At 42.9% G+C, this 13,285-nt stretch overlaps 1 protein-coding gene across 2 annotated transcripts in view; it reads left to right on the plus strand.

Moving 5' to 3' along the window:
* The window catches only part of SLC25A22 (solute carrier family 25 member 22), a 186,192-nt gene that overhangs the window by 122,388 nt on the left and 50,519 nt on the right, over nucleotides 1–13,285 (plus strand). For both annotated transcript variants that reach the window (XM_073604846.1, XM_073604845.1), the window contains one exon: nucleotides 2,939–3,057. In XM_073604846.1, the coding sequence (XP_073460947.1) occupies nucleotides 2,939–3,057 (119 nt within the window). The remainder of the gene's footprint in view (nucleotides 1–2,938; nucleotides 3,058–13,285) is intronic.

Raw genomic sequence — 13,285 nt, forward strand, 5'->3', positions numbered from 1 at the left:
TTACCTGATGGATGCAGTCTGCAAAGCCTCAATAGAAGTTATCTGGAGGAAGCTGAATGTCAATCAACAGCCAGGCAGACCTGGTGGAGAACTAGTATCTCAGTCCCCCCTCAGACTCCGCCCACCCTAATGTAGCGGTACCACGGTAAGGGCCGCTGGTTGATGATGAGTACTGTTCAGATAATGATGAATGCAAGAGTTCTCCCGTATTAGTGCAGAGGCTGTCAGCCCACAAAGAGCACAGTTCAAACACATAGACAGAAGAAGCAGTCTAGGGGAATGCAGGGGAATTCAGCTTCCTCCAGATAACATCTAGTGAGCCTTTGCAGACTGGCTCCATCAGGTAAAGTCACGGGGTGTTGAAGACAACGTTAGGTGCAGGCCCTCCAGCTCTGCCACAGCTGGGACTTCAATGAACAGCAACTTTTTCAAGGTGTTGTGGGAAAGGGGGGTAGCCACCCCCATGCAAACAGATGGAATACCTTCTACAGAGAGGCCCTGCTCTTCTGGAACTCACAATATTTATCAGCCTCTCCAGCCACCTATTGGGCCACTTCTCCCAGGCATTGGGCTGTCTATTTGACATGCCCAGTCCCTATGTTCTGGAAGCCTCTGCAAGGCAGCCTGTGGAATCCAAAACAGCCCAAAGAAGTCATCTCTTGCTTCAATGATTACAGAGCAGCCAAAAAGAACTGAATATACCTAAAATACTAGTAGCCAATCAAGGGTGCTAAACAAGTAAAAAAACTCCTTGGCCGTGGGCTTGTCAGTGTAACTGGGGCAGTGGCCAGGGAATGAGGGAGCACAGTGAGGAAGGAGTGTCACAGACTGTCACAGACCATTGACACCATTGACACCATTCTGGGCTAATTGTTTTTAAATTAAAAATTAGAAAATCTCTGCCTACAATATTCATTTCCAAACCCTACATGGAGTAAATGCTTTCTGACACTAGATTTCCTCCTTGTTCAACACAGTCCCACTGCAAGACAAAACAAAGTCTCGTCTTCTGCTAGGTCAGTTCACAACCCCCAATTGCATGCTGTACTTTTTTCAATGCAGCAAGGCGTAGCACAATTCACCGTTGTACATCACGATGGAACTTAAAGTGATTGTAAACAATCACTTTGTAAAACAACCCATTCAGTTTAAAATAGAATTGAAAGGCAAAACATTTTTGTATAGACATAAAAAAACATTATAAATACCTTTTTTCCCCTTTTTTATAAGTGATCACATTCCTTCTGTTCTCAGCTGCATAAGAGCTGGGGGGAGGAGAAGCAGCAGCAGACTGAGCTTCCCAGTGATTGGCTGTGCAGCGGGGGCATGTCAGGACAAGTCTGATCATTGGAGGAGAGCACAATGAGTTCCCAGCATAGCTAGAGAACTGAACATGGTGTTTCTGCTTAGTGTGGTCAGTTTTTAATAGGAAAGCAGGAGCACCAGGGATTTCACATAAAGGAAACAATACAAAGAGAACAGGATACTTTCTCATACAAGTACATTGTACAGCAGGCACAGATCAGGAATATGAAGTGTTGGGGTAACAAACGTTTTAATCAAAGATACGATTACTTAAAAAAATCATAAAAAGCGTGATGCACCAACATTGGCACCGCTGTCTTCTTACTGCACATCAGCGTTCTAGCTCAGGTACTGGTGTGAATGGGTCCTGTACTCATGCAGTCACAGTGTGGTAGTGTGGAGAGCAGCACTGCCATCATCGGGGCATTCCTTTAGGACCACCTAGTACCAGAGAAGATGTGAGGAAGAAGAGGACTCTGCATGTCACTTGACTAGCCTGCAGACTTGTTAGAAAAAAAAATACATAAGTTACATCTGGGTACCCTGGTGAGGGGACCTTGGGGAAGGGGTGGAAGAGTTGGGTAGTTAATTAGAATTTCCTTAATGAGCAAAGGTTGAGCAATCAATCCCCTGCATCTATTCTAGGTTAAGGAAAAGAATAGAGGAGAGTACGTTTTTGGTTAATTTGCAGAAATCTCCTGTGTAGTAGTTTACAATGGAAGCTATGTGATCCAAAGAGATCGAGCTCACAAGATTTTAGTAGCACAGCTGAGCTACCTAGACTAGGGCTACATGGGCAATTTTAAACTCTTGCTAGGATTGGCAGTTACCTCACTTGCAGGATGCTGAAATCAGTGAGCTGCTAATGATTTGACTGTTCATCCTAGCCGTGACCCTTGCTACTGAGAGATTGAAACACTTGACAACCAGCTCATTAGATACATGTTGATATCAGCATGCTACAAATGAGGTGACTGCAAACAAGTGGTTAAATCATTAAGTGACAAAGATTTAATGGCCTCTGTAGCCCTTCCTTTGTGTAACATTAATAAGATCTGCTACACAAGAGATTTACAGCCAAACTATTAAGTAATCGATCTCCCACAAATGCGTAATGCTGCAGTTTAATTGCGTAGTAGAAAGTATTAGTAATTAACATTTTCTCCTCCACAGACTTTGATGTAGATTATACTGCAAGAATAATGATATCGGTCTCTTAACAATTGTCCAATAATCTGCAGTTTCTGTGATTAAATATAGCTAGTGTACCCCCAACCTTAGAAAGGAGGAGCTGTGCCTTTGTGGGACTGAATGTTGGAAAAAAGAACAAGGATTCACTGGTCTAAGTTAAAAAGCAGTACTCCTTTGGTAAATCAATCTCAATATTTTGGGCTGGATTTGCGCTGTTTTCTGTGTTTTGGCACACGTGGTAATCCACACAAGAAGGTATGAATGGGCCTTTTCATGCTAAACTGCATGGATGTGAACTAGTTCGATAAAATAGATAAATAGATACATTTTTCTACTTGAAATGCATTTTTAGGAAAAATTGAACTGACAAATGTGAATAGGCCCTTAAAGTTCCTGTCAGAAAGAATATGGATGGTGATTTTACTTATTGTTTTCTATGCAGGAAGAAGTTGACTCTGCTGAAGGAGATGCTGGCTGGTTGTGGTGCTGGGACATGCCAAGTAATTGTTACCACCCCTATGGAGATGCTGAAGATCCAGCTGCAGGATGCAGGGAGATTAGGTAATTCGGATAACATAGGGATTTGGATTACTTTAGAGTGTGAGAGTGTTAGAACCTCTGTTGGTTTTATATTGCTGTCCGCATCCTTGTAGGGGAGAGTCATGCTCCCTTTTTGCCCAGGTGACCATTGTCACTAGAATCTAAACGGAAGGAAATGCAACTTTTTACAGCTGTCACCTTAACAATAATAAAGAGTAAGTTTTCCAATAAGGACATTCTTCCCAATGCCAACTGACTAAGAAGGGATTTACCCCAATTTGAGAAGATTTCCTCTCACTTTCTGTTGTGTCTTGAGTAAGGGAAGTGAAGGGAATCTGCCATTACAGGCCAAGGCAAGAGTAAACTTTGAGTGTTTACATTAAGTATGTCTGTCTGCACTGTAAGGTTCAGTTCACACTGATGAGACATAGGATCCATCTTCGGACATCAGGTCGGATGACATGTAAAATTCAATCTTTCCCTACGAGAGTCGTCTTAACTACTTAAGCCCCGGACCATTTGGCTGCCTAAAGACCAGAGGACTTTTTACAATTTGGCACTGCGCTGCCTTCAACTGGTAATTGCGAGGTCATGCAGTGCTGTACCCAAACAAAATTTGCATCCTTTTGTTCACACAAATAGAGCTTTCTTTTGATGGTATTTGATTGCCTCTGCGATTTTTATTTTTTGCGATTTCAACGGCAAAGGACCGAAAATTTTGAAAAAAATTAATATTTTCTACTTTTTGTTATGAGAAAAATCCAATAAACTAAATTTTAGTCATACATTTAGGCCAAAATGTATTCAGCCACATGTCTTTGGTAAAAAAAAGTCAATAAGCGTATATTTATTGGTTTGCGCAATTTTCTGGAATTTACACAGCTTTTGGTTTATGACTGCCTATCTCATTTCTTGAGGTGCTAAAATGGCAGGGCAGTACAACCCCCCCAATGACCCCATTTTGGAAAGTAGACACCCCAAGGAAATTGCTGAGAGGCATGTTGAGCCCATTGAATATTTTTTTTTTTTTTGTCCCAAATGATTGAATAATGACAACAAAAAAAAAGTTTTTACAAAAAGTTGTCACTAAATGATATATTGCTCACAAATTTTTTATTTCACTCCTCACTACCTATCACAGTTTTTAAGGCCATAAAATGCCAAGATGGCACAAACCCCCCCCCCCCAAATGACCCCATTTTGGAAAATAGACACCCCAAGCTATTTGCTGAGAGGCATGTTGAGTCCATGGAATATTTTATATTTTGCCACAAGTTGCGGGAAAATGACAAACTTTTTTTTTTTTTTGCACAAAGTTGCCACTAAATGATATATTGCTCAAACATGCCATGGGCATTGGAGGTAGAGGGGGTGTCCTCCCAGGTGGCACCGCATTTCACGGGTTACTGGAAGGATAACATAGGGTCGGCCAACCTCGTCACAGTATGGGATGCGTTTAAGGTCTGTATGCGGGAACATTATATCTCAGCCATTAAACAGGTGCGTAGAACTCATAATAAGAAGGAACAAGAATTACAGGAACAGGAATGGACTTGTGAACTTGCACACGCAAATGATAAGTCTGATACAACCTACCAAGACTTGTTAGATGCACGACGCATACTGGCTCTGCACTTCATTGACCTAATGAACACGTCTAGGGCAAAGAGCGCTGAATCCATTTTTGAGCAGGGTGATAAGAATGGCAAGTTACTGGCTATGCTAGTAGCTGATCAGAGAATACAGACAAATATACCATGTATCAAAAACTGCAAGGGAGACATTCTCACGAACCCAAAAGACATTATGGACACATTTGTATTACAAGGCCTTTTATACTCCTATCCCATTGTATGACAAGCAAAATTTAGACGCATTGTTGTCGTCCTTGAATATCCCAGTCCTGTCTGCTTCGGATATGGATATTCTGGAAGTGGACATAACGGAAAAAGAAATTGAAACAGCTATCAGGGCTTTCCCTCCGCAGAAATCACCTGGACCAGACGGTTTCTGTATAGAGTGGTATAGGTTACATATTGAGGACTTGGTTTCCAGACTGAAAACCTTTTTTCAATACTGTTATGAACACAACTGATTACCGAACTCCATGTTAGAGGCACAAGTAATTCTCTTACCGAAACCAGGCAAGGACCCATTGTCTTGCTCTTGGTACAGACCTATAGCACTTTTAAATCAGGATCTTAAAATTCGAATGAAAATATTAGCTACAAGACTGTCACAGGTTATCACTACCACAGTGGACATAGATCAGACAGGTTTCATACCTCAAAAATCTACGGACACTAACTTACGCAGATTGTTTGCTCACTTGCAGATTGATCATGAGAACGCGGGGACTAGGGTGGTAGTGTCTCTCGACATGGCCAAAGCCTTTGACTCAGTCGATTGGAATTATATGTTAGCAGTACTGCGTCATATGGGGTTTGGGGAAGTATTCATGACCTGGATCTCACTTTTATATAGTACCCCTCAAGCTGCCATAAAATTGGGTACCTCAGTTTCCCCTCAGTTTTCAGTGGGTAGAGGCACACATCTGGGATGCCCGCTGTCACCATCCTTATTTGCACTAGTGATAGAACCCCTGGCTATAGCATTAAGAAAGTCATCTGAGGTGAGAGCACTGGAAGTAGGAGGTATACGGGAATGCACTGCTCTTTATGCTGATGACATGCTCCTCTTTTTGCAAGATGCTGGATCATCACTAAAAGCGGTGTTTCGAATATTAGACAAATTTGCCAAGTTCTCGGTACTGAGAGTGAACTGGGAGAAGTCTAATGTGATGGCTATTGACAGTGACGCCCAGACTTTGGCAACCAAAAGAGTTCCCATTCCCTGGGTGTCAGAAATCAAATATCTGGGCATATGTATATCACCCAGAGTGGGGGAATTCATGTCCCTAAACTTGCTTCCCCTATTGAATAAGGTTAAGCCACAGCTTGAGGCATGGAGACACCTGCCATTGTCCTTGATTGGCAGGGTCAATTTATTGAAAATGAAGATTCTTCCAGTTTTTTGTACTTTCTAAGGAACTCTCCAATTTGGATTCCCTGTTCTTTTTTTAGGAGGGTGAATAGCTTATTTAGTACCTTTTGCTTATTTAGTACCTTTCTATGGTCCGATGCACATCCTAGAATCAGCCTTCGTACCTTGCAGGAGCCCTTTGGTCAGGGTGGACTGGCGCTACCTGATTTTTTCAAATACTTCATAGCTGGACAAATGGCGTTTGCTAGACGCTGGCTGACGAGGGATGATGGGGATTCAGCGACAGTACTAGAGGCAGCCCTCATGGGATCGTATGAGAGTCTGTTTTTCTTAGTACACAGGGGACCTCAGGCCTCCCCATCTTTGACTGCCTCGATGCGCATCACTATTCACGCATGGGACAGGGCACAGAAGTTGATGAAATCTCCAGAAGAGAGTTGGTCACAGGACACTCCTTTGTGGTCTGCTCAGATAAGCTGGAGCTGGGTGCATCACCACTTGAGAATATGCTGGGTGCGGAAGACTTACCAAAAACGTTATTAGCAGTGTACAAATAATTATTTGTAGTAAGGCCAAAAATGCTCGCCAAATGTAAGGATACCTGGAGTGCACTGGTGACAGACTTTGGGGGGGGGAAGATTGAGATGATATGTGGGATCACCCTTTCCAGACTTTAGTGTTGGCCAGAGATAGTCTCATTCAATTTAAATTATTACACCGGGTCTATTATACACCTGCAAGGATAGTTGGTATATATGGTACAGGTGCAGCTGAGTGCTGGTGCTGGTGCTGCACGACTAATACTGCTGATTTTGACCATATATTCTGGCAGTGCCAGCCGATACAGGAATTCTGGAAGGGGGTGACACACACTATACAGAAAGTGCTTTCGGTGTCGGTCCCTGTAACAGTTGCAGTTTGTTTGCTGGGCCTGGTGGAGGAGTTGACACCATGCAGGGTGCAAAGAACCATGATTTCACTCTCCCTTTTTTATGCACGCAAAGCTATCTTATTGTGTTAGAAAAAACCTAGCCCACCCGTAGTGTCTTTCTGGAAAGATTTAATCAATAAAGCCCTTCCTTTCTATAAAGCAACATACCTGAGGAGGGGATGTCCCAAAAAATTTGAAAAAGTGTGGCAATGCTGGCTTGATGCCAAGAACACTATGATTTGACCTGTTGAGGAGGGGAGACTCATTACAAGAGTATGTTTTGCACATAGGAAGAAGTAGGAAGAAGGTTTTTGTAACCCTTATGCCGCGTACACACGGTCGGACTTTTCGTCTACAAAAGTCCAACGGACGCTGACGGACTAAAGCTGGCTGGTAATCCGATCGTGTGTGGGCTTCTCCGGACTTTCAACGGACTTTTTTAGCCTAAAATCCGACGGACTTTAGATTTGAAGCATGCTTCAAATCTTTACGTCGTAAGTACGACGGACCCCGAAGTCCGCTCGTCTGTGTGCTAGTCCGACGGACAAAAACCCATGCTAGGGCAGCTATTGGCTACTGGCTATGAACTTCCTTATTTTAGTCCGGTGTACGTCATCACGTACGAATCCGTCGGACTTTTGTGTGGTCGTGTGTAGGCAAGTCCGTTCGTTAGAAAGTCTGCTGCAAGTCCGCCGAAAGTCCGCCGGAAGTCTGTCGGACAGGCTGTCGGACTTTTGTAGACGAAAAGTCCGACCGTGTGTACGCGGCATAACTGGCTGAATAGCTGACTGTGTAATGATTATGTACACCACTGACTCCTTGAGAACCAAATGTTGTTTCTGGAAGTATGAGCATAGAGTATGATTTTGTAACTAGTGGAAGCTGCACAAGGATGGGGAAGGGAGGGAGGTGGGGGGGGGGGGGGAGTTTTTGGTACTTGTTGTACTGTTGTATTATCATTGAAAATGTTAATAAATAAAAAGAAAAAAGAAAAATATTAAAAAAAAAAAAAACATGCCATGGGCATATGTGGAATTACACCCCAAAATACATTCTGTTTCTTCTCCTGAGTACAGGGATACCACATGTGTGGGACTTTTTGGGAGCCTAGCCACGTACGGGGCCCCGAAAACCAATCACCGACTTCAGGATTTCTAAGGGCTTAAATTTTGTATTTCACTCCTCACTACCTATCACAGTTTCAAAGGCTATAAAATGCCAAGATAGCACAAAACCCCCCCAAATGATCCCATTTTGGAAAGTAGACACCCCAAGCTATTTGCTGAGAGGCATGGTGAATATTTTGCAGCTCTCATTTGTTTTTGAAAATGAAGAAAGAAAAGAAAACATTTTTTTTTTTTTTTCAAATTTCAAAACTTTGTGACAAAAAAGCAAGGTCTGCAAAATACTCACCATACCTCTCAGCAAATAGCTTGGGGTGTCTACTTTCCAAAATGGGGTCATTTGGGGGGTTTTGTGCCATTTGGGCATTCCATGGCCTCTGAAACTGTGATAGGCAGTGAGGAGTGAAATCAAAAATTTACACCCTAATGCCCCGTACACACAATCGGAAATTCCGCCAGCAAAAGTCCGATGTGAGCTTTTGGCCAGAAATTCCGACCGTGTGTATGCTCCATCGGACTTTTGCTGGCGGAATTTCCTCCAGCAAAAGATTGAGAGCAGGTTCTCTATTTTTCTGACGGGAAAAAGTTCCTATCGGAAATTCCGATCGTCTGTAGCGATTCCGACGTGCAAAATTCCTACGCATGCTCGGAAACGATTCGACGCATGCTCGGAAGCATTGAACTTAATTTTCTCGGCTCGTCGTAGTGTTGTACATTACCGCGTTCTTGACGGTCGAAAGTCCAGAGAACTTTGGTGTGACTGTGTATATGCAAGGCAAGCCTGAGCAGAATTCCGTCGGAAAAACCATCCAAGGTTTTTCTGACGGAAATTCCGATTGTTTGTACAGGGCATTAGAAAACCTGAAGGCGGTGCTTGGTTTTCGGGGTCCCGTACGCGGCTAGGCTCCCAAAAAGTCTCACACATGTGGTATCCCTGTACTCAGAAGAAGCAACAGAATGTATTTTGGGGTGTATTTTCACATATGCCCATGGCATGTTTGAGCAATATATCATTTAGTGACAACTTTGTGCAAAAAAAAAAAAAAAAAAAAATTTGTCTTTTTCCTGCAACTTGTGTCAAAATATAAAATGAACTGTCCTGGCATTTAATGCACAACATTTAGAGGCTTATGTCACACATCACCCACTCTTCTAACCACTTGAAGTGCCCTTTCTGACACTTTTTGTTTACATGAAAAAATAATTTTTTTTTGCAAGAAAATGACTTTGAACCCCCAAACATTATATATTTTTTTTAAAGCAAAGGCCTTACAGATTAAAATGGTGGGTGTTTCATTTTTTTTCCCACAAAGTATTTGCGCAACGATTTTTCAAACGCTTTTTTTTTAGAAAAAGCACACTTTTTTAATTTTAATGCACAAAAACACAGTATATTGCCCAAATGTTTGATGAACTAAAAAAGATGATCTTAAGCCGAGTACATGGATACCAAACATGACATGCTTTAAAATTGAGCACAAACGTGCAGCGGCTACAAACTACATACATTTTTAAAAGCCTTTACAGGTTACCACTTTAGATTTACAGAGGAGATCCACTGCTAAAAATACTGCCCTCGATCTGACCTTTGCATGGTGCAATTCCTGTTTACATATGATGCTAGACCGACGCTTGCGGCGAGAGCCTTTGCGCGAGAACCTGGGGGGACAGGGGTGCTTTTTTTTTTTTTTTTTTTTTTTTTTTTTTTAAACTGTTCCTTTCATTTTTTTTTTTTTTTTTTTTTTTAATCATTTTTATTGTTACCTCAGGGAATGTAAATATCCCCTATGATAGACATAGGTAGTGACAGGTACTCTTTTTTTGAAAAAATTGGGGTCTATTAGACCCTAGATCTCTCCTCTGCCCTCAAAGCATCTGACCACACCAAGATCGGTGTGATAAAATGCTTTCCCAATTTCCCAATGGCGCTGTTTACATCCGGCAAAATCTAAGTCATGAAATGCTCGTAGCTTCCGGTTTCTTAGGCCATAGAGATGATTGGAGCCATTCTGGTCTGTGATTGGCTCTATGGTCAGCTGGCGGAACCACCGGCTGCATTCTCAGGTTCCCTGTTGGGACAAGAGAGCCAGAGAAAACCATGGAACATGGGGGGGGGGGGGGCACTCCCTCTTACTGCTTGTAAAAGCAGTCTAGAGGCTAATTAGCTGCTAGGATTGCTATAACATGAAAGCCGACCGCTGGCTGAAAAGAATGATACCAAGATGATACCTAAACCCGCAGCCATCATTCTGGTATAACCACTCAAAGTCCAGCAACATACCAGTACATTGCTGGTCCTTGTTGGGCATATATTGTCATCTTTTTTTTTCATGCAGCCTGTGGGCTGAACGAAAAAAAAAGAGATTGATCGGTGGGTATGCCCACCATTAGAATACCTCCCTTCATCTACCCACTTCTAATGATGGGCATACATGCACCATTTTGTTTTTAACTGTGGTGGTGAAATCACCTCCTACAGCGCTGGGGTCATGGCTTTATGTATCATGGGAGCAAACGCTGTTGCTGTCAAGATAAATAAATCCACGCTGCAGCTGAATGGCGTACCTGAAAACAAAAAATGGTTAACAATAAAACACAGTAAACAGTAAAGTATAAAAAAATTACATACCTGAAAAGCAAACATGATAAAACATAATAACAATAAAACACTGCACAACAGAATACAGTAAAAGAGAGCAGAACAATAGAGAGGGAATAGAGCGAGAGAGAGAGAGAGAGAGAACATTAAAACAACTATTTTTGTTTTTTTTATTTTATATTTTTTTTGTGTTTTGTGGACATTGATCGGACATTCCGACAACAAAATCCATCAGAATTTTTCCGAGGGATTTTGGGCCAAACTTGTCTTGCATACACACGGTTGCACAAAGTTGTTGGAAAATCCGATCGTTCTGAATGCGGTGACGTAAAACACGTACGTCGGGACTATAAACGGGGCAGTAGCCAATAGCTTTCGTCTCTTAATTTATTCTGAGCATGCGTGGCACTTTGTGCGTCGGATTTGTGTACACACGATCGGAATTTAAACGATCGGATTTTGTTGTTGGAAAATTTTATATCCTGCTCTCAAACTTTGTGTGTCGGAAATTCAGACGGAAAAAATTCGATGGAGCCCACACACAATAGGAATTTCCGACAGCACAATCCGATCGCACTTTTTCCATTGGAAAATCCGACCGTGTGTACAGGGCATAACTGTAACGGTTCGGTTCCAGGTTCAGGTCTCTCAAAATGCGATGGCATCTTGGGATACCCTGTGAAAGTGTGTCCTAGTCTGTGCAGTGCTGTACCCTACGCTAATACTACACTAGTGGGTGATAGCGTTCAAAACATTCACCAATGCAAAGACCAGGATTGTCAGGACAGGAGGGACAATAATAGCGAGTGTCACGCCTATATCCGCGCTTGCTACAGACACAACATCTTCTTTGGGGGGCTCGTTGGGTAGGGGTACCAGGGAGGACATACGGAAAATGCCTTTCATGCAGCCGGCTTACTGCATTTGGATTGGGAAGGTGAGGTGGAGCCAGCAACTGGTTGTTGAGGTCCACCCTCCCATATTTTGGTTATATTCGTGGACACAGAGGGGTTTCTTCACAACACCAGTCGCCGTAGGAATTTGGACCGTCGTGTCTGCATGAAGGGAGGACAGAACGAAAACATTCTTATTATCCCTCCACTTCACAGTGAGCAAGTTATTACACTTCAAGCAGGCTCCCACTGGAGAAAGCCCCAGCGATCAGATCGCATGGTGCCACATGCGCAATCTGATGATCAAACAAGTGACTAAAAGTGGCACGCTCGTGTAATAATTGTCCACATACAAATAGTAACCTTTTCCGAATAAGGGTGACACCAAGTCCCACACAATCTTGCCAGCGCTCCCTATGTAATCTGGGCAGTTCGGCGGCTCTACGTGAACTATCTCTTCCCTCGTAAACCATAAAACTATATGTATAGCCTGTGGCCCTGTCACAGAGCTTATACATCTTGACCCCGTATCTGGCATGCTTGCTGGGAAGATACTGTTTGAAAGACAAGCGGCCAGAAAACTTAATCAGGGACTCATCAACACAGACAACTTGATGGGGAGTAAACAAGGCTGCAAAACGTTGGTTGAAGTGGTTTACAAGGTGCCGAATTTTGTAGAGCGGATCGTATCCAGGGTCTCCACGAGGACGACAGAGTTCATTGTTTTTGAAATGCATGAACCGCAATATCTGCTCATATTTGTGCCTTGATCATGGAGGCAGAGAACACAGGCATATGGTAAATTGGGTCAGTGGACCAATATGACCACAACATACTCATTTTAACTATGCCCATGTCGAGGGATAGGCCCAGAAAGGTCTTAAAGCGGGGGTCCACCTATCTATCGTTTTTTTTTTTTGAGTTAATTCACAAACTTTTCTTCTCAGCATTACATACTCACATTTTGTGTGTAATATGTCCGCCTGTGTCAGATTTAGTCGGAAAGAATAACTTATATTATTCACTGCAGGCGGTTTCCATCTTCATTGTGGGCATTTGAAGCCCACAAGCATTTATTTCCTGGATGTGGTGAATGCTGTGCTCCCAGCATTCACCGCTCGTTCCTGCACATGCTCAGTGGCATCCCGGGAAGCCTGAGACTAGCTCCCAGGAGTCTGGGAGAGGCTAGAAACACGCCTACTCCCACGGGAGGAGAACCAGGAAGTGCAAAGAAGAATAGAAAAATAAAAGGTAATTATGGCGATTTAAATTTTTTTAAAGGGCATGTCAGCATCTAGGCAAGGAAGAGAATACATACAGATATTGTTCAAAATTTGGGTGGAACCCCGCTTTAAATTCGGAAACCGTAATTGGTTTCCAATCTCTGGCAAGGGAGGACTGGGGAATAGTGGCGATGTGTTGACCAGCGTACAAATTGCTTTGGTCCACAATAGATCTATAGAGATCTTCCGTGAAAAACAGTGAATAAAAATCAAGTGACGTAAAGTCAACTGTTTCCACCTGAATTCCTGGTTGGCCAGTGAATGGGGGAAGTATGGGTGCTGCAGAAGTGGTGGGCTCCCAATTATGATTGGCAAATTCTGCAAGAAGGACACTATGGGCACGAGGGGCCTGTCTTTGTCTTCTTGGTGGCAGCGGGACACTACTTGTGCTTTCCACCTTGCCAACTTAAACTGCA

This window comes from Aquarana catesbeiana, linkage group LG11 (assembly GCF_042186555.1).
Source record: "Aquarana catesbeiana isolate 2022-GZ linkage group LG11, ASM4218655v1, whole genome shotgun sequence".
In the NCBI taxonomy this organism is placed as follows: domain Eukaryota; kingdom Metazoa; phylum Chordata; class Amphibia; order Anura; family Ranidae; genus Aquarana; species Aquarana catesbeiana.